Source organism: Dama dama, chromosome 26 (assembly GCF_033118175.1).
Source record: "Dama dama isolate Ldn47 chromosome 26, ASM3311817v1, whole genome shotgun sequence".
NCBI lineage: Eukaryota > Metazoa > Chordata > Mammalia > Artiodactyla > Cervidae > Dama > Dama dama.
Window position 1 is genome coordinate 48,478,347 of NC_083706.1, and position 24,396 is coordinate 48,502,742.

Consider the following 24,396-nt stretch of genomic DNA (forward strand, 5'->3'; position numbering starts at 1 on the left):
ACCATGGAGTCAAATAAGGAAGAAATATCTAGTCTTATTCTATAATCTTTGGGTCTTAGGAAAACTCAATAATAATGCAAGAATGACACTGTATTTTTTATATTACTTGTTCCTACTTCTTTGGAATGCTTGAAATCCTGGAAAACTCTAGAGAGAAGGGCTGTGACTAGAGCACTTTTTAACTTCTTCCCTGAAAGCAAACTTGGGGTGATTATCTTTTGAATAGTTAGGTTAAAGATTTTTTTTTCTTCAGACGTTTTTGTAAATACTGAACATGTATCCTGTTTTTTTCATTAAATTTAAAACTCCGCAGAATCAGGAGCCCATGGCCACCTTGCCCCTCAGATTCTCGTAAGCATGAGACTTTGTCGTAAGCATGAGAGTATTGGAACAGAGCTCCAGGACCCCTGCATATGAGTTGTCCCACGCATTTTAGGCAGGCCTGCCTGTGTGGGCTTCTTGTGTGGAAAAGGAAGTGAGGAAAGCCATAGAGGCCTCAGAAAACCAAGAAAAAGCAGAGACCTGGTCCTTTGGTTTTTAAGGTGCAGCATCCTGACCCACTGGTAAAATATGACCTCATGGATGTTGGGCCCTGGTTGGTCAGAGTCTCCTCTCTCGGGCCCCATCACTGAGGGAAGTTCCCCAAGGCTCCTCTCAGAGGTTCCTGCCCTGCAACTTCAGGAGGGTTTTCTGGATCTGGGTCCCTCTTGGAGAATCATAATATTAATCACTTGTTGTCAGAGACCTTTAGTCCCTCATTAAAGCTCTATAGGCTCCAGTCACCATCCTGACCTAGTAGCCTCTGAACTTTCATACCTCACCTCACTTTTTCCTCCTTTCACCTTGAAAAAGAATTAGGGGATACAGAAGATGAGAGTAAGTGTTGAGGAAGTTTGATGGCAGTTTGACATTGCTGAGATAGCCAAGTGCATCATTTTATATTTCACAGAACTATTAGTCTGCAGTAGATTTGAAACTTTTAAAAGCTAGCCCTTCATTACATGTAACTGGGACAGCTGGGCTGGAGAGAGATTGTGTCCCGCCCAGCATCCTCTCAAGGAAAGGCAGCTCAGCCCCTCTCCATGGCCTGAGACGCCCACACGGGAGCAGAAGGGCCTCTCGATTAAATGTGTTCTTCAAATAGAACCTTAGTTCTTAGTTCTTAGTGAGAACAGAGAGCATTTATGTAAATGACTTCTCAAAGAAAAGCAAGAATGACTCTCCTAAGGACTTCTAGTCCTAGAAAGAATCACTTGGTTGATTTATATCAATTGCGTTAACTGATTTTCCATGTAACAAAATTGCCTCTCCCTGCGATGTGTAGGTTGGAGATTATGGCCCGATGTGGGTTTACCCTACCTCTACGTTTGACTGTGTGGTAGCAGACCCCAGGAAAGGCTCCAAAATGTACGGTCTGAAGAGCTACATTGAGTATCAGTTAACCCCTACCGTAAGTATTCAGGTTATCAAAACAGAACCGTGCTTACATCGCTAGGAACGGCTTGCTTTTTTCTTCATTTTCTGTAGTTGATATTGGTAACTTTTTTTCTCTTTGTTTCTCTTGTAGAACACTAATAGATCAGTAAACCACAGGTATAAACACTTTGACTGGTTATATGAGCGTCTACTGGTTAAATTTGGGTCAGCCATTCCAATCCCTTCTCTTCCAGACAAGCAAGTCACAGGTGAGTATGTTTGTGACAGAACTCAAAAGAAGTGAAAAGACTCCAGTTAGAATATTCTAACGCAAATCAGAAATGGCACTTTCCATCCTCTAGTGGAACAAGATGTGGGAATCTGGAAACAGCAGCTAACTGCAGCCATAAATACACACACAGACATACACACACATAGTTCACACACATACACACACATATATATTGGGTTTCATAAAATTTTCTGTCCCAATTCCTATGTATATATGTGTCTTGAGTTCTGACGAAGTCACTGTGTCTTTAATGCTAACCCTTTCCCATAAAAGAAATATAAGCCTTTTTTGTGTGTGAAAAATGATACCTGGGAGAAACAGGAATGATTCTGATAGTCTAAGGGAGAAATTGAACTATATGACCCAGATAACGTGAGCGCATGGCACAGTCCGGCTGCGTTGTTTTCATTGGCGGTGCTGCGCTCAGTCCTGTTGGGACTCTTTGGAACCCCGTGGACTGCAGCCCGCCAGGCTCCCTTGTCCATGGGATTTCCCAGGCAAGAATACTGGAGCAGATGACCATTTTCTCCTCCAGGGGATCTTCCCAACCCAGGGATCAAACCCACATCTCTTGTATCATCTGCATTGGCAGACAGGTTCTTTTAACACTGCACTACCTGGGAAGCCCTTGTCATCTTCATCCAAGTCTGTCAACACCAGATGTAGGCGCCGCAGTTTCTAAGTGTTAATGTAGGAAGTTACCAAGTTTTCTACTGTTATTTTGGTGACTACTGATATTTAAATATTTTTATTTATCATTGATAATCACCCTCTCCCTTTTCTTATTTATTTAAATGTCATTTTCCCCCCACCCCCACCCCCAAGTAATCTTCTAGTAAATAATCCACAATGCTACCAGAGCCCCTTGTAAATGTACAGTCAGAGGATATTTTTCCTATGTCTGTTTTGAGAACAATCAGTGATTTTTTTTTTTTTTTAACTCTTTCACCTGATCTAGAAACTGGAATGTTAGTACGCAGGAGTCCGTGTGTTTGTCTTGGAATAGAAGTTTGTAAAGAAGCTGAACTTCATGTAGACATTAGAGTCTCCATGTATAGCTAGAAAATATTGCAATACATGAAACTCTTAAGTAGAGAGAGAGAGAAGGATCAAAGACGAGAGTAAGACTTGAAATCTGGAAGCTGGAACGATGCAGGAGGAACGGACAGGCTCACCTGGGCCCATGAGGAGCGTGGAGGGGGAGCAGGGTCCCAGAGGCCTGGGGGGCTGGAGAGGATTCGGTCCTCACTCAGCAGGAGTGAAATAAAGACGAGACAGGGGCTGAGGGCTCGCACCCGCCCAGGGCAGAGCCCGCTCGGGTGGCCCAGCCTGCAGGGGGTTGGTCCCGACGTGCCAGGCCTTACATGTGCCCTGGCCCCTCACGCACAGGTGCTGTCAGCTCAGACACGCACAGGTGCCACCCAGAGGTGCTGAGAAGGGACGTGATGTGATTCCAGAGCTCACTCCGTGAGACGTGGACTAACTAATCCTCAGCTAGAACCAGTGGCCTTAAGAGAAGGAAGTTATTCTCCTTAAAGTGTGGCTTTTTGCTTTGCTTTGTTCAATGTGTATGCTTCTCTGAAATTTTTTGAAGAGATGGAAGCCATTTCTAAAGAAATTTTTTTGATTTTGGGGGAAAATCTCAAAAATTTCACATTGACCTAGCAGAACGGAGGAGTGGGCCTGCATGGCCCTCCGGGGGGCAACATCCAGGCAGCCCCTCGAGGCGCCGGGGTGGCAGGTTAGATGTGTGGCTGCTTCCTCCAGCTCAGACGTGTCGCCCACCGCAGTCCTCACCCACTGCGTATCCTCACTGTCCCTCCTTTCTGTCATCCATATTGTTTTAATCACAGCTTTCTTTCTAAAAATTTAGATTTCTTTCCATGAAAACTTGAGTTCTGCCTTTCTCTACATCTTCAGGTTTGAATTTTAAACTCTCCTTTATCAACTTGGTTAGCATAATATGTTCTCCATGGTGTTGAAATAAATGGATTCATGAGCTATCTTAGAGCTGTGGGAGTTTCTCTTATTTTTTTCAGTTTTAATACACGGTTTATTCAGAATCAGATAACCCATGGCGTAGCCTAAAGCATCATGGAGTCACGGTTCTCCCATAGTAAGGATTTTTTTTGGGGGGGGAAAAAAAGAGGTCAGGCCTGAAGCCAGGGGATGTCAGAGAAAAGCACAGAAGCAACAGCCCCTCAGTCTGAAGAAAGTTGGGCTTTGATTCCCTGACTGGGCCGCGTGCCGAGGAAACTGGAAGGCACAGAAGCCGTTCTATTTTCCCCTTCTCTCGTCTGCGTCCTGCCTGAGATGCCCACAGCATCATTATTGTATAAACTCCCTTCCCTTAAATCCTGGAGAAGAGAAAAAGGAATACCAAGTAGATGATGTCATGACATTTCTGTGGACTTGATAATCCGTCCAGGAAAAGCTTAGAGCTAAGATTTTTCTAATTTGTTTATGGATTTTATTTTTTATGGAATAACATTGAATGAATCTGGTTTTATTTCTGGGGGCCAAACTGGCATATTAACATTATTCATGAAAACCTAGGTCAGGGTCATAGGAAATGGGCAGATGGAAATCCCTCCTCTCCTTTTTCTGAATTTTCTGGAACCTGGTAAGAATATCCTCACAAGAACAAGATAATAGCTGAAGTCACAGTTTGTAAATAGACCAGTTGTGTCAGAAAAAAAATGTTAAGAGAAATAAGAATGACTATTTAATTCCAACCAATGAGTAGGTTATAAACTCTTGTATAGTTGACTTGCTCATAACGCGGAATTCAGCATAGCCCTTAGGTCTGTGCTGACTTCCAGGGTCTCTTCTGTTCGTGAGGTGGGTCATCGTCTGCACGGTGTACAGGTTTCTGCAGTACTTATTAATCTCTGCTCCTAGTACGTGCAGAATTTGAAGTGTTTTAATATACAGGAGGGGGGTCTAGTTTTGTAGTCTTCAGTTTAACATCTAGGTCTAGGGTTTATTTTGAGTTAAGGTTTGCATAAAGTGTGAGGTGGTGGAGGTTTATGTTGTAAATCCGGTCATCTAGTGGTTCTCGGACTATCTGTTGAAGAGAGGATCCTTTCTCTGTTGAGTTTCCTTTGCGTTTTTGTCAAAAAATCAATTGAACATATTTGTGCAGGTTTATTTCTGGACTCTATTCAGTTCCATTGATTTATGTGTCCATCCTTTTGCCAATACCACACCATCTTGGTTACTGTAGCCTTATAATATAGAAAGTCTTGAAGTCAGGTATATAAATCCTCCAGCTTGGTTCCGTTTCAAAATTGTTTTTGGCTATTCTTTTTCTTTTGCCTTTCCATGTAAAGTTAAGAGTCAGCATGATTCTTTTATAGTCAGATACCTATAAACAATCATGCTAGGGTTTTTATTGGAATTGCATTAATTCTGTAGACCAATTTTCGGAGAACTTAAATCTCTCTTTTTTTTTTTCACTGTCACCAACAGCACTGTGCAGTTTTATTAACCATTCAAGTACAGTAGCGTCTGTAAGATCGGGACAGAATTGGGATTTAAAAGTGAACAGATATCCAGCATCTAACAATTTGAAAGAAGCCACTACATACTCTTTGCAGACATGTTTTCATGGAGCCAATATAGTGCCAGCCATTAACCCAGCACAGCATACTGAGGTAGAAAAGATGCAACGAGAAACATAGCTACATTAGGAAGACGTCAACACTTTAGAGAAGGAGTAAAACACTTTTCGTTTCTCCCCCCTTTAGCCCCTAAAAGAACAACATACCGTCTGGATCTACCTATACAGCCCTACACCAGCTTGTGGAATATGTTTGTCAGGAGGGCAAAAGTAAAATGACACTGGCCAGTACAGCCTTTGGATCTTTAGGAAGGGGAGGGGGAGAAAGTCAGTTCTCAGGACAGATGAGTCGGCCTCAGTCTCATCAGCGGGATCTTTGGACCCTTTGTTCTTCCACACTTCCTCAGCGTGCCTGTCCTCTCGCAAACGCTCCTGTTTGGCAGCCACTTGCACCTCTCGGTTCTCTTTGCTGGCTTCCGTCTTCTGGGTCAGCTTCTCTTCCGCCATCATCCTAACGTCGTTCTCCTCTGTCGCTTTCTGAAGCACTTCTTTCCCGTGCTCTCTTTTCTCAGCGAGCTGCTTCATGGGACTTGCATCTTTCTTCTGCAGCTCCTAATCTCTTCTGAATTTCCTCCAGGGAAAGATCCTTCTTCTTAGGAGGGGCAAGGGGGCTTCCTGGGACACATTCTTTTGGTCAAAGGGTGAGAATCAGCTCAAAAGCGTGGCCTGAGGCACACTTCTCTAGTTCCTGCACCTCGTATCAGAAGAGACCGTGGTGAAGAGGAGACAGGAGCCCGGCAGCGTACTCTGCAGGGTTCACTGGCAACGAAAGCACTGTTCAGTCAGTCCCAGCTGCCTGCCACCCTCTGAGAATTGAAATCTTAGCATGTAGTCTTCCAATGCAGGAACTTAGATATGTCATACTTGATTTTCATGTAGGGTTTTATATGTTTCAGCTACAGATTCTGCGCATATTTTCATAGATTAATATGTAAGACTTTCATGGGGTGGGTTCTATTGTAGAGGAAATAGAATGGAGTGCAGAGATGGGGTGCAACCCCAGGCCAGAGCACCCCAGAACCCCCTCTTCTGGCCTGAAGGTCAACGGTTGGGGAGCATAAACCCTTCTCACAGGCTGTATGCCTCTGGTTGATTTCCACAGCACTTAGTTTTTGTGGCTTTTTTTCGGCTTTCTAGTTGCTTTTCAGGACCAGGATTAGCTAATTATCAAATGCATCTATAGCCAGAATTTCCATCTCCAGAAACCTTTTAACTGATACTGATTTTATTAGGCTTATAAGAATTCTGTACTCACTTGATGTTTGGTATGTAAGGTTTGTTAAACTGATTTTCTACTTTTAAAACAGAAATATCAACCATTAAGCTCCTGTTTTATGATGGTCTTAAGTTCTGGGATAGCAGCTTTCATTATGGCATTCATGGAAAAATTACTTTTTCTAATTTTCATTTAAGTAGTTGAAAAAGCAAAACGGGAAAAAAAAAAAAAACCACAGTTTTGAGTTACTTTTCATAAAGAGTATAATTCTGTATATCTGAGATTATATTGTATTTAGACACATTTTTATAAATATAGAAATTTCACCTTCTTGGTAAGAATTGCTTATTAATTTCCATATTATCACCCCTTTCTTGCCTGTAAGGCTTCACATGATCATACAGGCACTGGCATGTTAGTTAATAAGAAAGAGAAAGTTTTTCATATGGAGATAAAATTTGCTTTCAGGTTTGTTGAGTACCTTTCCTGTGGGTCTTTGAACAGCCACTGTGTTGCTTGTTTTAACATTGTTGAAAAATTACCATGGTTTACCTTTTACTGAGTAACTCTGCCAGTAGCCAGTAGCCGTATGAGCAGCGTTTCCGCCTGGGTACGCCTGGGTAACAATGATTCCTCCTGGGCAGAGTCGCACGTCACTCTTGGCTTGTCTCTTGCAGGTCGCTTTGAAGAAGAGTTTATCAAAATGCGCATGGAGCGGCTTCAGGCCTGGATGACCAGGATGTGTCGTCACCCGGTAATCTCAGAGAGTGAGGTCTTCCAGCAATTTCTAAATTTCCGAGATGAGAAGGTAGGACATTTTATTATAATCCTGGAGGATATTGAGAATTGTCACATTCACACCAAGGATGTTAAATCACATTGATTAGTTGGCTATTTCTAAGTAATAGTAAAGTAGTCACAGTGTGTGAGCAAGGAGTTTGCCAGAATGATTTTCTGCAAACCGGGAACCAGTTGGCCCAGTGAGGACAGGGGTGAAGGGATGTGATAGGATGAGGGGCTTTTTCCTCAATACTGTTAAATATAGGATAGACCCCAAGCTGTGTAGGATATTTTCAGCGTGAAGTTAGAGAAATAGTGTGAATGATTTCTTAGGATCATATTTTGACCTTACAGTGTAAATAGTGTAATGAAAAGTAGATTCATAAGTGAAACTGCTTTCTCAAAGCCACCTTGTTTTTCCAGAACTGTTGTTGTCTGTCCAGGTCTCTCTCTGCCCCGTGGGCAGTGATTCTGCCTGCAGTCACTGTTCTCGTTTGAAAATCAAGAAGAAATTGGCTGCTTGTCATCTCACTATTGTTGTCTGCTTTGGAAATAGCTGTGTGTCACCTTAGTTCTCCATTGTATGCAATCATTTGTTTGGTCATGCTTTGTATAACTTATAGGTTAGAGATCATTCTATTTAAATATTTGTAGTCTTTTTGCATTTCATGCTGAATGCTTACATGTCAAAATGTAATATATAGCAGTTACAAAAACTATGTGGAACCCCCTCCAAGTTGGTGCCTTACTGCTTGCCACAGGACTTTAACAAGGGCTTGTTTGATCTGTCTAGGATTCTGTTGAGGAAGCATTTCTAGAGAATTCCCTGGTGATTCAGTGATTAGACTCCATGCTCTTACTGCCGAGCGCCCGGGTTCAGTTCTTGGTTGGGGAACTGACGTACCATCAGCTGCCTGGCATGGCCAAAAAACCCCAAAACAAACAAAAAAACAGGAAGCATTTATAAAGGTTATGCTTTATGCAAATTTTAGGCTTTTTTCTTTTTTTGGTGGTTTTGATGTAAGAGAAACAAGAAAGAACCTGGGGCCAGGGCACTTGGTTTTGGTCTTGGCTCTGCTTCTGACCACCTCCATGACCTTGACCGAAACATGAATTTCTTTGGGCCACAATTTCCTCACCTGCTAAATGACAGCATTAAACTAGAAAATTATTAAAAATTGTGATTCTCTGGGCAAGAGTAGTTCATATAGATGGTTGGACATAGAAAACCCAAAAGAACCTACAGAAAAATGTAAATCTACATTAAAAACCATGAAACACTGCTGAGAGAAATAAAAAGAAGACCTCAATAAGTGTTCCAGCACTATGTTTTTTGAATTGAAGAACTGAAAAGATGTTCTCCATAGAAAATTTAAGCTCCAAGAATAGCCAAGATACTCTTTAAAATAAAGATGAAATGGGAGGAAGCCTTTCCTGGATGTTGAGACTCATTATAAAGCTAAAATATTTTAAAAGCAGATCAATAGAATAGAATGGGCCCTTGATTGATGACAAGAATGATTCTGAGGATGGGGGTGGGGGATGGGCAGTCTTTCCTATCAGTGGTGCTCCGTTGGATGGCATCTCTATTAGATGGCATCTCCATTGGATGGCATCTCTGGGAAAAATAAATGTGGTCACTGCCTCACAACAAGCTGTTGATTTTGTTAGGTTTGATGTTGGTATTTTGGTAATGTTTTTAAGACATGGCCCTTATCTGTTAAAGATACACAGTGAAGTATTTACAGGTGAAATGATATTCTATCTGAGATTTCCGTTAAAATAAACAAGAAATAAAAGTAGGATGGAGGAGACCAGATAAAACAAGTTTGGTGAAAAGTTGATAATTTTTGAAGCTGAATCTATAGGGGTTTATTAAAATATTTTTCTTTCTACTTTTATCTGGTTGAAAGTTTCCACCATATTGAGTCTAAAAAAAATTAACTCCTGATGGTTTACAAGTTTAAATGTGAAAGACAACACAATAAAGCTTCTAAAAGGTAACATAGAAAATTTTCGTACCCCTAGGGTAGGGAAGGATTTCTGAAATAAGACACATACAGGAAGAGACTGACAAATTTGCAGGAAGAGACTGACAAATTTGACTACCCTAAAAAAAAGAACTTTGGTTTATCAGAAGTTATTAAAAGGAAAATTCGAAGATATGAACGTGTATAGTCAACAAAGGGCTGGATTTTAGAATATGGGGAAACCCATACAAATTGATAAGCAAGATAAACCAGTAGACAAATGGGAGATTTGGTAATGTCCCTCACAAAGCTGGCTTAAAACTCAACATTCAGAAAACTAAGATCGCGGCTTAGATGAGGCGTCTAGTCTCATCACTTCATGGCAAATAGATGGAGAAACAATGGAAACAGTGACAGACTCTTGGGCTCCAAAATCACTGCAGATGGTGACTGCAGCCATGAAATTAAAAGACACTTGCTTCTTGGAACAAAAGCTATGACAAACCTAGGAAGCATATTAAAAAGCAGAGACATTACTTTGCCTACAAAGGTCCGACTAGTCAAAGCTATGGTTTTCCCAGTAGTCATGAACTGATGTGATAGCTAGACAGTAGGAAAGGCAGAGCGCCGAAGAATTGATGCTTTCAAACTGTGGAGAAGACTCTTGAGAGTCCCTTGGACAGCAAGGAGATTAAACCAATCAATCCTAAAGAAAATCAACCCTGAATATTCACTGGAAGGACTGATGCTAAAGCTGAAACTACAATACTTTGGCCACCTGATGTGAAGAGCCAACTCATTGGAAAAGACCCTGATGCTGGGAAAGATTGAGGGCAAGAGGAAAAGGAAGGATAGGATGAGATGGTTGGATGGCATCACCAACTCAGTGGACATGAGTTTGAGCAAGCTCTGGGAGTTGGTGATGGACAGGGAAGCCTGGCGTGCTGCAGTCACTGGGGTCACAAAGAGTTAGACACAACTGAGCGACTGAACAACAACTCACTAAAGAAAATATCTGAATCGTCAGTAGTGTATAGAAAAGCACTTAGTCTTATGAGTAATAAGAAACGCAAATTCAAGCCACAGTGAATAAACTTACCAGAAGGCTGAAATTAGAAAGACCAAGATGCCATGTGTCTTCTTGGTGAGATAAGGAGCTTCTGAAACTCACACACTGCTGGTGGGTGTGGAAGCTGGTGAGACCAGTTTGGAAAACAGTTTGGCATTATCTACTTGAACAACTTTCCACGCCTGGTTATATCCCCACAGAAGTGCATGTGCACACGCACCAGGAGATGTGTACACAGCAGCTTTATCCATAACTCGCCAGGGCCACTGATGGCTACCCGTGGTACAATGGGGTCAATAAACTGGGCACCAGTCACTCGAGGGAATGTTACACAGCCATGAAATGAGTGAAGTCCAGCTGTAACAACAGTGTGCGTGTGACTTCTTAGCATAGGTTGAGCAACTAAGGCCAGACACAGGAGAATGCCGAGTGTTGTGTTCTCAGCTAGTTCACAGAAGTAGCAAAACCATGGTGTAGGGACTTCGGTGGTGAAACTGTATGAAGTGAGGAATTGAAAACCATAAAAGAGTGGGTGGTCATGGTTACCCCTGGAGGGGGAGGGAAGGGGTAGTGACGGGGAAAGGACAAGAAGGGGGCTTCCAGAAGTCCAGCTCTCATTCTGTCTCTTGCCCTTGGAAGCAGTTACACAGGAATTGACTGTATGAGAATTTGTTGTACTGTGTATTTTTGCTTTGGGCACTTTCTGTGGGTGTGTTACATACACACGGTGGTTTGGTTGCTAAGTCGTGTCTGACTCTTGCAACCCCACGGACTGTAGCCTTGCCAGGCTCCTCTGTCCTTGAGATTGTCCAGGCAAGAATTCTAGAGTGGGTTGCCATTTCCTTCTCCAGGGGATCTTCCCGACCCAGGAATTGAACCCAGGTCTCCTGCATTGTAGGCAGATTCTTTACCAACTGGCCTACAAGGGAAGCCCATATATATTTGATTTGTAGTGATTTTTAATAGTTTATAATATTGTTTCCTATATTTAGAAAGGCTTTAATCTTTTCAAGAAAACAACCTAAAATTTTGAGGTCCTTTGTCAGATTCCTCGGGTGTGTTTGTACAGGTGGGTGGGCCTTGGGAAAGGACAAGTCCTGGGTCACCTCACTCCGAGAGGATTTGAGCTCTTAAGGACCGTTCGGCACAGCGGCACTGTTCACACTGCTCACGTGTGGGATGGAGTTGGAGATGCAGGGGTGCGGAGGGAGACAGCATGGGCACTGCCTCCCGAAAGTTAGAAGGATAAAGACAGTCAGTGAGCCGACGCTAGGATAGGATTTTGAAAGAGCTGTTTGGCTCCGCTCCCCACTTTAACGTCATAACGTTCCTCTTGACAGGAATGGAAAACCGGGAAGAGGAAGGCTGAGAAAGATGAGCTGGTCGGAGTTATGATATTCTCCACCATGGAGCCAGAGGCACCTGACCTGGACTTAGTGGAAATGTAAGAGATCCTGCCAGCCGCCCCCGCTTCCCAGACCGGGTCCACCTCCTCTGCTCGCAGGCCTTGGCCCGTCTGACCACACCTGGAATTCACATAGTCAGATGAGAGGGTGTGAAATGAGTGGGGTTTGTGGTCAGAAGTCATGGAGAGCATCTCTTGTACTTGAAACACTGTCTTTCTAACCATAACATCAGTTAAAGTCCGCTTCCTTTTTACCTTGAAGTCAGTGATTTCATAGTTGACACAGTGGTTAGTAGTTATTAATAATAAAGTATGAGGACACGGCATGGCACTGAGCCAGCTGACACCCACGGATCAGCCCACGGGCCAGAAATCTCTTTGAACATAGCCTTGAAGAGAGCAATCTCAGGCCTGTTTTTCCAGTGTTGTTTTAATCTCTTGTTTTTAATCTTGTCATCTTTTTAATGGAGGCTTAGTTGAAAGTCTGGAGTAGTTCCTTTTCTATATAAAGATTAATAAGAAATCTTGTGTTTGTTCATAGTAATAATTTTAAGCAGCCTTTTTTCTTAATGTATAACCATTGCTTATATTTTATCCAGTATATAGACAGTCTTCTAACTACACAGAGAGGAAATCGGTGTTAATATGTTGACTTAGGTCTGTGTTCTTCCAGACCCTACTCTGTACACTGTATCTGAAGGGAAAATGGTTGTGTAAACAAAAGTGACCTCATGTTACACAGTCTCTATTATAACCTCCTCTTTCATTTAAAAGTATATTGTGATAATCTTTTTCAAGTCAGGAAAAGCTTTTTAATCCTGAAGGAACTGGTATCTTCTGTATCACTTAGATGCTGTGTGTGTAGGTTTATCTTCTCTGATTCATTAAAGTATTTGTTGGAATGAGTGAACAACTACCACCAGCAGCCCATACTATAGAGTCACCAGTACCTGCAGTGATTGAATTTCACTCAGTAAGATATTCAAGAAACGAAGATTTTATTTACTTTAGAACAATTTTAGTTAGAATTCACAAGGAATGGAGGGCGAAAGAAAGCAGTTAAAATATAAGTGGCAGATGTTGAAGCAGTTCTTTAAAAACCTGAATCCAGCCGGTTTTTAAGACTGATTTAGTTACAGCACAGTTGCTAGAATGCACAGCACAAGTACCCGAGGTCAGGCTTGCTGTGAGCTCCCCTGACCACGTTGGACTTTACTCCTCTTACACCTCACGCTGTCTGGACGTTGGGTAGTGAAGTCAGGGACGCAACCTCCTCGTGTTTTTGCCCCACAGAGAACAGAAGTGTGATGCTGTCGGCAAGTTCACCAAAGCCATGGACGACGGCGTGAAGGAGCTGCTGAACGTGGGCCAGGAGCACTGGAAGCGGTGCACCGGACGTAAGTGCGGCCCCGGGGCAGCGCCACAGCCACGGCGCTCTGTGGAACCTCACCTGCCAACCCGGTTACAGCACGGGAGACTGCCTTGGCCAAAGCGGGTTCAAGAACCCCCGTAAAAAGCATTACATTCACTTAAATATTTCCAGTTATGTGGGGTTTGTAATCTATGGAAGAGTCACCCTTTCTGCCTGCAGAGAAAGTGCCCATGGTTATTTTTAATCCCAGGATCTTACTTTTTAATAGTCATCCCTTTAGTGAGTTGTGTGTTTGACTAAAGCTCTAATCTTAGGAAAGCCCGGTGGCGGGTGGTAGCAGAAAGCCCGGAGCCTGGGTCAGACCCGAGAAGTGCCGCTGTCCCCTCCGCTCTCTGCCTGCTGCGCTGCACCCTCCCTTCCCTTTCTCTGCTGAACCGTTTTCCTGTATGCCCCAGACCCAGGCCGCCCTGCCGTCCAGCAGCCAAGGAGAGAAACACAGTCCAGTGTCAGCTGTGGGGATCACACCTTGGCTGCTGTGGTGTGAAGAATGGCCGAGTTGAGTACTTTCAGCAGAAACCTCCAGCCCAACAAAGCCTAAAATGTTTCCTGTCTTGCCCTTTGCAGGAAAAAAGCAGGCCTTACAATGGCCCTCCACCATTCACGTGATATTTTATATCAACAGAACCGTTGTCATGTACCAGCTGTTTATGCTTGAGGGGCAGACGCCAGGAGCAATAACACTGGTTCCTTTTCCCATGGCAAAGAAATGCTGAAAATAGAACTAAGCCTGAAAACATAACCTATACAAATGCAGCATCAGAAAATAAAATCTGTTTCAGGCCTTTGGTCACAGGGAATAACTCATGAGCCAAAAAGGGAGTGATACTTCTCTAAAACGTAAATGAAATAATTTAATTGTTAAAATAATTAACTGTAAATTCAGCTGTTTCCCCCTTTTAAAGAAAATTTTAAATGAGTACAAATCTTAAAGTTTTTAAGGATATCACAAAAGTCTGGGATTATGGCTTCTATTAAAAAATCAAATCCCTTATGTCTAACATCTGGTCAACTCCATGTCCTGTAAAATCCACAGACCAAGATTAGGAAATACTAATAGTATTAGGCTGCTCTCTTTTGGGGGAACAGGAGGTTGAAGTGTTTTGTTTAGAATTTGATTCAGCCATAGTTTCTTTCCTCTCACAAGAGAGTTTTTAAAAATTCCTAATCTATGAAGTGAGAAGTCTAGGACACACTCCACACGATGAAACACACAGCAAGTATTTTTAATCCCTGGTGTAAAGGCAAAAACTGAGTTACAAAAGGGTGAACAATTTATTAAAATTAACTAAGCTAATATAATTTGAATTCTTGTTTCCTCTTTCTTATAGCTTGTAGACCATATGTCAAATTTCCTTGTCCTGGACCTTTTTTTTAAAGAAACATGTGAATCATTTTTCTTTATAATAGTCTCTTCAAATGTGAGTAATTGTTTCTTTTGAAGGCAGCAGTTGTGTTTCAGGAAACTGTACAGATTGCAAATGAAAGTAGCCTGAGATGCAAAGACTCTTCTCTGGAGAGATCTCCAGAGTGACCCTAGAAGCCTAGGATTTAGCACTAGAGGAGCATCGGAGATGATTTAATTAATCTTATTATTATACAGATGAGAAAGCTAAAATCCCTCCTCCCTGGCCCTGTGAGGTTCCACTGCCGTTCTTCTCCACACCCCGTTGCTTTTGGTCGTGTTTTGTTTTGTAAATAATCACTCACAGGTACATGGCAGAGTGAGAAAAGCAGCAGGTTAGGAATAACAGGCACCAGATTCTCCACTTACTAGCCATGTGACCCCAGCGTTCCTAACCCAGGAAGGGGAGATGGTGCATCTGCATTGGTAGAGGGGTGGTTATGATGGTCAGGTTGGTGTTGTATATATGAAAGGACTCAAATCTAGAAATGATCTTCTAAATGAGCTTCCGGTTCGCTTTGATTTCATTCAGTGAATGAGAGTGTGGGCACTGGTGGTGGTGTTCATAATAATAGTGTCCACTACTTATTGAATAGTTGATTAATTAAAAACTGAAGAAAAATTAATTTGTAAAAACAAACCTTCTTTATGGATATTCTGTTAAAGAATACAGACTTATTTTGAATCATTTGAGAAAATAGTTGGATCATTTAATTTTGCTCCACTTAGTGAATGACTTATTCCTTTTTCTCTTTCAGCATTACCCAAGGAGTATCAGAAGATAGGGAAGGCCTTGCAGAGCTTAGCCACAGTCTTCAGCTCTAGTGGTTATCAAGGTACACCTTCCTTTATTTGTTCTTGGGGCCCTGGGTGTCTCAACACAACAGACTGGCCTCCTCAGGCTCTTATAGACAAGCAATAACTGCAGTGAAGCACCCCATCAGTGACGTTTAAACTGGATGCACGGCTCCACTGAGGACTTTCACCGCCTCACCTTACTAGTTTTGAGAAAAGTGGTGGGTGGTAATAGTTTGGATTTCCTGGCTAGCGTCTTTGCCTTTCCTGTGCTCAGATACAGCTCTTGTGTTTTACTGAAGCAGGCGGGTATGGTATGTGACACTCTGCCCTGCTTTCATTTCTCTGCCAAACTCTGAAGCCGAGTCTGACTGTCACGAGCCAGATCTTACCAGGGACATTTGGAGGGAAAAATCTTGACTGAGTAACAAGTTCATATTGCCTTATGTCTCTTGCTAACTCATTATTGTTTTCAGCTTATCCCATATTGTATATCCACTTGTGGTATTTTGAGTTCATCATGCATTTCCATGGACAACACTTACAAGTTAGCCATTTTCTTTTATATCTTGGTTTGTTTTCTTAGTTTGGCATGTGGAGCTGGTAGGAAGTAAAAGTATTTGCCAGGTGAGTGGCACCTATTCAATTTGAGGACGTTCTATCACTTATAGAAATGATAGGCTTGGTACTATCACCGTGGCATTATTCTGATACCCAGGGAGGGTCGGTCTTTGGAGGTCAATGTCTGAGTATTTCCAGGTATAAGAAATTAGTCTTTTACCAAAATGTAAGACCTGTGGCTCCCGTATTTGAATATTTCTTGTTGGCCTGGCTGAATTGTTTCTTTTAGTTAAAACTTTTAGCTTGGGCAGGAGTTTTGAGGATTCGTTGGTCTGGCCCCCATTTTTTTAGATGAAGAACCAAAGGTCTTCGAAGATAAGCATCTTGTGGCCAAGACACCCCAAAAAGGTGCTCAACATCGCCAGCTAGAGAAATGCAAATCAAAACTGCAGTGAGGTATCACACCACTCAGAATGACCATCATCAAAAAGTATACAAATAATAAATGCTGGAGAAGATGTGGAGAACAGGGAGCCCTCCTACACTGTTGGTGGGAATTTAAATTGACGCATCCACCATGGAGAACAGTATGGGGGTTCCTTGAAAAAACTAAATATAGAGCTACCGTGTAATCCAGCAATCCTATTCCTGGGCATAGATCTAAAAATTATGAGAAGATGAAATTTCTAATTCAAAAAGATACAGGCACCCAGTATTCACAGCAGCACTTCATACAGTAGCCAAGACATGGAAGCAACGAGATGTCCATCAACAGATGAATGGATAAAGAGGATGTGGTATTTATATAAATGGAATATTACCCAGCCATAAAAAAGAATGAAATGATGCCATTTTCAGTGACATGGATGGGCCTAGAGATTATCATACTAAGGGAAGTCAGAGAAAGACAAATATCATATGATACCACCTACACGTGGAATCTAAAAACGTGATAAAAATAAACTTATTTACAAAACAGAAACAGACTCACACACATAGGGAAAAAAAAAAAACAACTTAGTTACCGAAGGGGGAAGGTGAGAAAAATAAGTTAGAAATTTGGAATTAACAGATACACACTTGGCTCTGTTCACTGAAAAGACCTAGAACTAGTTATCAAGTCCAGTAACAAGAACTCCCAGCATCACCCACATGGCGATTTTGAAATATTGTTTGCCTGAAATAATCCAGAGCTCGGAGGGAAAGAACCTGGATGCCAATCTGAAGAACCTTCCACTGTCCTATGAAGCGAAAATTTGAGCTTAGTGAAGATAATGATTGCTATGAAATGAAGCATATCAACTTTAATCCAGACTTGCAGTGATATTCTTAAAAAGTTAATCTCAGTCAGCTTTGGAGGATGGAATAGAATCAGCTTATAATTCTGAAAACTATAAAAAGAAGGAAGCATTTAACCTGTTCTTCCTGTCCCCATAGCTCAAGGTAACAAAAAGCTGATAAAGGAAAGTTTCTCTATATAAAAGTATTTCAGCTAATAAAGGAACAGTGACAGAAGTAATATAGCACCAATTTGCAAACCTAAAATACTAAATAAATACTAAAATGAAAGGTCTAGACAGTACAAGAAACAGAAGACTGTTGTCACCACCGAGACTCACTCAACAGAACCCGACTGTGGGACCAAGGCACACAGCCTGGTTTCTTCAACACTTCCCCAAAAGAAATTTGCAAGAAAAACACACAGAGGAGAAAGAACCTCTGTAGGAAACATGTCAGCTCTGTGCCACGTGGACGGTCTTTGCATCCTGACTCAAGCAGCCAACTTGATTGGAGACACCGGGCAGCTACACACTGGCTGGACAGTTCATATCAGGAACAATGGTCTTTTCTCAGGTGTGAGATTGGGGTTGTCTCTATTTCTTAAAGAGCCCTTGTCTGTTAGGTAAAATGTATGAATGAAGTGTTAAATGACCAGTAAAAGGGAGAGGAAGGGAGGGGACTGAAAGATTGGACATAGGCTGTTAGTTGGGGGTGATGGGTAGATGAGGATTCATTCTATTGTATAGTTTTCAAAGTTTGAAGTTTGCTATAATAACATTTTAGAAGTAATGAAAAGGAAATATAAGTTGTAACACGCATATAACTGTCTTGATTCTCAGGTGAAACAGACCTCAATGATGCGATAACTGAAGCAGGAAAGACTTATGAAGAAATTGCCAGCCTTGTGGCAGAACAGGTATATTAACACAGCCACATGGTTCCAGTGAAGATTTTATGCTGCCTAATCCACATGTTTTATTTAAAACCCGTTTTAAGACAAGCTTTCCAAATGGCTGTTCTCTTCTGTCCCAACGCATCTTTATTAATTACACCAAGTAGTAGTATTTCTTAGGCCTAGCTAAAGTAATGGATAATTCATCATCAGGAAGCTTCAACAGCTCCCAGCGCCGATGGTCTGGATCCATCTCAGCCACCAGGGGATTAGAACATACAGGGAAGAGCTTCACTCTTCCTGTTTGGAGTCTTGCTCAGCCTCTTGGAGCAGAGGTTTCCTGGTCTGTAAATAGCGATGGAAGCACCTGCCTGGGAGTGGGCTGAGGATCAACAGCTAATAAAGAGAAAGCCCTGCTCAAATTCCTGGCAGGAAGCAGATTTCGTTGTAGCCACCTGGCTTTTATTGGAGTCTTTAGTAGCCTGATTTCAGTTATGTTCATAGATACCAGATAATGTTTCCTTAAGGGGACTAACCGTTGAGGTTGTTTCAAACCCTTAAATTAAAAAAAAAAAATTTTTTTGAAGATGACAACTTGAAATATATATTTGTATACCCATACATTCATGTGGTCATTAACTATTCTCCTGATACTTGTAAAAAAAAAAAAAGAAATTTATTTTTAGAATCGTGCACACCAAAACTTTAAATATTATCATAGAACAAATGGAAAAATGTATAGCTGCCACATTTAATGATTACCAGATTTTTAGCAATTTTTTTATTTTCTGCTAAAATTTGTACATTAAGCTATAACATCTTATTTGCTTCTGTGTAAACACATGGTGTTAACTAGTTTTTTTTTTTATTTTGTTCACAGTGTTGTATCTTGGGCCACTTCAAAATAGCTAATTTTACCAACCAACCTAAAAATCCACAGTTTTATCGTTTTTTCACAGCCTACAATGACAGTATAGAGTTCTTGGGGATTATTTTCTTATAAGAAAACTAGGTTGACTGCTTCACACTCAGTAACTTCATGTCATGCCTGGCAGATTTGCCTGATACAGCCCTTAATTGTAACCATTTTCTCTTCGATTGTCTGAATTCTTCCACCAATAATAGCCAATCTTTCTTGTTACAGCCAAAGAAAGATCTCCATTTCCTGATGGAATGTAATCATGAATATAAAGGTTTCCTTGGCTGCTTCCCTGACATTCTTGGTGCTCACAAGGTAACTTGATCCTAGGTGTTCACAGATGAGGTCCCGGCCGGGTCAGGACCCAGATGCAGGGCCTGCTGCGGGATTCGCCTTTCAGCGCCCCCCCAGTCAGGAGCTCCTCTCCAAAACCAGCCGGGGCGGCTCGGCGGGCTTACAGAGTGAGGGCGTCACGTTCAGATACCTGAGTGGTGGTTCAGTTTCTTTTATTCTGTAGAAAGATTATTTGGAGGGAACTAAAAGGATGATAGCTGTTCCTTTATGGATATACTTAGGGCAGGTCGCAGATGTAATAATCATGGTGTCTGGTGGTCAAGTCGGTGCCAGGAATGGCACTTGCCCTCATCGGCGGGACCCTCCCTGCGCACTGCGTGGGCGAGTCCTCCCAGGGCCTTTCCTGTCCAGATGAAATCAGATGTCCTGTCCCCCAGCCTAATGCAGTCTGTCCTAATTAAGTTCAGAGTGGCCAATGTCAATTTTATTTGTTTACATTAATAAAAAGGAAACTATATAGTTCCCATCATAAAGGTTCTTTTTTAAAACTAAATAAAGATTGGTTTGGAGTGTCCTCAGATTTTGATTCTGGTTAATTTTTCTCTCTTTCAAAATCTGCACATTACCTCATTACTGTGGGTGTTTAATCAGCCGTTGTACTCTAGGGTATTGTGATGTGCTTGGGTTTATTTTGAGACAGTGGTTTTGTTTTCTTTGGGTATATACTCACAGGTGGAACTGCTGGGAGAGTAGATATTAAAAATTCTCATCACAGGAAGAAAATAGTTTATAACTCACTGAGGTGATGGATCTTACATACTTATGGTAGTAATCATTTTGCTTTATACACACACACACATGTCTCAAATTCATTATGTTGTACACCTTAAACTAATATAATGTTATCTGTCAGTTACCTTGCTGTAATGGGTGTGGGTGGGAATAAAAAAATTAAAATCTCAAAAAAGAAAAAAAACCCTCAGAACAGTTAGCTTGTTGTAGGAATTTGTGCCTGCCTTGACAGTTCTAGGTGGGGAACCTGATTTATACACAGGCATAGAGTTCTTCCCAGACAGCACCCATGAGCTGTGTGATGACACGAGTGTGGGAAATGTTTGGCAGCTTTTACAGCTGTTTCTATCTCAGTATTAATTTGAAGTTAGTCCGAGCTTCTCACAGAAATCACAGTAAAGCTTATGATCACAGTGAGGTACCAGCTTATGAAATACTCTGCAAGAGTGCCCAGGCACATACGCTAGACTGTCCTGGATCAAATGACTTCCTGGACCTAGGTGCCTGTTTTCCAATCATGTACCGCTCTCACCTGAAAATGACTTATTCATATTACAGGAAAAGAGTGCTATTTAGTTTTCAGCCTTGTTGCAGCATAAAAGTGTAGGTTTCAGCTTAGCTATATTTTACAAGAATAGCAGCATTTTTGTTTCCAAGCGACTTACAGGAAGTTACAGTGAGATGCATTCCTCATGTTCTCATTTTGTGGAGGCATTTTCCTATTCAGTAGCAAGACAATTATAGAATGTGTTGGCTTTGTTACATTTTAAACTAATGACTAATCCTTTCAGATTTATTAATACCACTGCATTTTGTATTTCACAGGGAGCAATAGAAAAAGTGAAAGAAAGTGATAAACTGGTTGCAACTAGTAAGATCACCCCACAGGACAAACAGAACATGGTGAAGCGTGTTGGGACAATGTCTTACGCTTTGCAAGGTAAGAACGATAAGGTCTGTGTGTAACTAGTGGAGATTTTTTTCCAAAAAAATTTTCTATTTTCCTTGTTGGAGAGAAATTCCAGTATGAACAGCAGTTAAGTTAATAAGAACTGATTCAAAATATCTTCATAAGCCTGTTGTTTGTAGGATCCCAGTGTTAAAAGCTGTAATATTTACATTTAGTTTTTCGTACATTTACCTGATGTAACTACGAATGACAACATGATTGATTAAACCTGTACGTTTTTATTTCTTCTTGGAGACCCTGAAGATTCCTTTCATAACCTTCAATAGCAGGCCCTATCCAGACTAGATTCCCAAATCCGGCTTTTAGCAGCATGTAACCTGCAGGTCTCAAGACTATAGAATGTGAAGGGAGTTTGGACATAGCATTTTTGGCATGGTTTGACTATTACTAAAAAGAAAATATTGAATTTTTTGAGTGTTTTCCAGCAGGTAGGAGCAGTGAATGGATTTTTCATGTTTTGGCGGATGGATGGAATACATGGGCCAAGGAGGGAGCGGAAGGATGTTCTAGTGGGAACACAGAACAGAACGGGACCAGATTATGTCATTGGCCTTCGGGATAAAACCCATTTGCAGGTTATGAGGGGGAGACTTTGGAGATTCTGGAGGGCCTCAAAAGCCAGGCAGAAGAGTCTAGACTTGCTGTGGGCGTTAGGAAGCTATGAAAAGGTTTCGATGGAAAAACAAACAGAAAAAACCCTGCTAAGGAAGAGGATCTGCCTAGTGACGGAGGTGGGGGTGAAAATCGGAGGCTGACGTTAGACAGCCCAGCTGGAGACCTGGCTCCTGCCGTCTGAGGTGTTTGAGGACCCAAAGAAGATGAGGTGCTGGGGAAGAGAATGAAGGGTACTTAATGGGCTTTTCCAAAGGATCCTTCAGAACTAAAGAGAAAGTAGGAGAAGAGAAGAATGTGTGAAAGGTTTCCAGAACGAGGACAGTTCCGGGCAGAAACAGGGAGGACTGACTGAAGCTTGGGGCTTGGAAGGGAAAGTTGGTCTTGACCTTGTGTTTGGAGTTATCCCAATAGATGAGTGAAAGCATTGTACAACTTCAGATAACAACCTAAAACCCAGAACAATGAGCTTTTTATGCCCGCAGCGGTTGGCTTTGTAGGTGTGGCATGTAGGGAAAAGACAGAGGTGATATGGGGCCTGGTGAGGAAGGCCTCTCGGATACTGGTGATGGATGGGGGCGGCACTCAGAGGCAGAGTTGGAGAAGGGGTCCGTTTGCCGAGTCGAGACATTCAGCAAACAGAGGCTGGGCGTCCGGCCCTCTGCCTGGAAGAGGCTGAGTTCTGGCAGTGCTGGCGCTCGGCGGCATCAGGCATCAGCTGCCCTGAAGAGGGCCTTCCTCACGTCTCGCCTCTGCCCACGCTGTCAGAGGCGCCTGGGCAGTCACTGTGCAGCAGAGGACATGGCACCTCGCAGGGGCCCCCATGAGCAGACTCGACATTCTTCACTGAGGTCGCCGGCAGCCCGTGGGCCCAAGCTGGTTTCTTACTCAAACAAGAGCCGTCATTTGTGTGATCATGTTGGGCTTTATGAGATTTAACATGCAAAAAAAATATTTAACATGCATGGAGAAGGCAATGGCAGCCCACTCCAGTATTCTTGCCTAGAAAATTCCATGGACAGAGGAGCCTGGCGGGCTGCAGTCCATGGGGTAACGAGTTGGTCACAACTGAGCATGTGTGCGTGAACACACACACACACACACACACACACACACACACACACTGTTTTGAAAGATATTAAAGTTAAATAAATGTAAGGGAATAATTTATTAAAAAAAAAGATTTAACATGCAAATTGACAGTAATCATCCAACTATGGAGAAGTGTTTTTGCCGTTACCTGTTCAAATTGTTTTTCTAGCCTCTTTGTGGCATTTTTGTCAGGAACTGGCACAGGCCAGCCTGGCTGATGATGAATCATGACTGGGCCAGAGACACAGCTGTGTTTGTTTGCAGTCCAGGGGGCACTGACCGATGTCTTGGTCTTGGTTGCAGCCGAGATGAATCATTTCCACAGTAACCGGATCTACGACTACAACAGCGTCATCCGCCTGTACCTGGAGCAGCAGGTGCAGTTCTACGAGACGGTGAGTCAGCCTGTCCCCGGGGCTCCCCGCGTCCCGCCAGGGCTTCCTGTGAAGCTGGGCACCTGTGGTTTTTAACCCTAACCAGTGAGGCAACTAATGGGCTTCCCTGGTGGCTCAGAGGGTAAAGTGTCTGCCTGCAACATGGGAGACCCAGGTTCAATCCCCGGGTTCAAAAGAATCCCCTGGAGAAGGAAATGGCAACCCACTCCAGTATTCTTGCCTGTAAAATTCCATGGACAGAGGAGCCTGGTAAGCTACAGTCCATGGAATCGCAGGGAGTCCCACATGACTGAACAACTTCACTTCTCAGTAAGCCAAAGGAGGCTAAATACTGAGCAGGGATTTTTTTTCCAATCTCTTAACCATACCTGCATTTTCCTTTTGAGGAACACTGGGCTAAAGAGGGGTTTTTTTTTTCAAGAAGGAAGGGTGCGGGGTGCTGGTCCGGTGCCCGCCGCTCCGTGCACAGGGGATGCTGTGAGATGAGGTCACCCTGCCGGCCCAGCTGGGGAAGGCGCCTGGCACCGCGCGGGACCGCACAGGCCGGCTTTGTGTGTGAGCGAGGGTTTCGCAGTGTGCAGAGGGATTTCAGAAGGAAAACAAAAGCAAGAGGGGGAGTGAAGCCTTAGATGGTTCCATTCAGGAACCGGTAATGAAAATGTAGACGTTCACACCTCTGCAGAGCAATTTTGTTATTCACCAGGATGTACAGAAAACAAAGATCTAGCCCATAAATGGAAACTCAGACCTCAAAGACAAGTTCTGTAACTTATTACGACTGACCACGTGTTGGCTGCCATATTTCTTCCTAAGCTTTCCACTGTTTCCATGGGGTCATCTCCTGTATGTTCAGGGATCGGCAGGCCCCAGACTCATGTCCACACACACGTCCTCTGGTCTGTGGGTGGACACTGCCACTCGCGTGTCCGCCGCAGGGGTTCTTGGAAGGGAGCCGTGGCCCACGTGCTCCATGCATACTGTCCATGTGTATTGGAAACAGGTGGTTTCAGAGACAAGCGGAAGGTGCAGCCTGTCTCCACATGTGTAGCAGCAGCAGGGCCTGTCTCAGGAGGTCACAGGTGTCCGGGAAGGCAGGGGAGTCTGGGCCCAGCACAGAGACCGGATCCCGGGAGGATAGGCTGATGGTCTAGAAATGACGCCATGTGGTTGGAAGGAGCCTGGCTTCCTG

General features: G+C 42.8%; 1 protein-coding gene and 1 pseudogene across 1 annotated transcript in view; one reads left to right on the forward strand and one right to left on the reverse strand.

The window, feature by feature from the left end:
• SNX9 (sorting nexin 9) overlaps positions 1–24,396 on the forward strand; it is an 87,034-nt gene that overhangs the window by 60,316 nt on the left and 2,322 nt on the right. Inside the window, exons 8-17 of the mRNA XM_061130197.1 lie at positions 1,325–1,450; positions 1,568–1,685; positions 7,224–7,354; positions 11,706–11,809; positions 13,064–13,167; positions 15,363–15,440; positions 18,081–18,157; positions 19,278–19,367; positions 20,964–21,078; positions 23,116–23,207. Of these exons, the coding sequence (XP_060986180.1) occupies positions 1,325–1,450; positions 1,568–1,685; positions 7,224–7,354; positions 11,706–11,809; positions 13,064–13,167; positions 15,363–15,440; positions 18,081–18,157; positions 19,278–19,367; positions 20,964–21,078; positions 23,116–23,207 (1,035 nt within the window). The remainder of the gene's footprint in view (positions 1–1,324; positions 1,451–1,567; positions 1,686–7,223; positions 7,355–11,705; positions 11,810–13,063; positions 13,168–15,362; positions 15,441–18,080; positions 18,158–19,277; positions 19,368–20,963; positions 21,079–23,115; positions 23,208–24,396) is intronic.
• On the reverse strand, positions 2,880–6,960 carry LOC133047041 (stathmin-like; annotated as a pseudogene).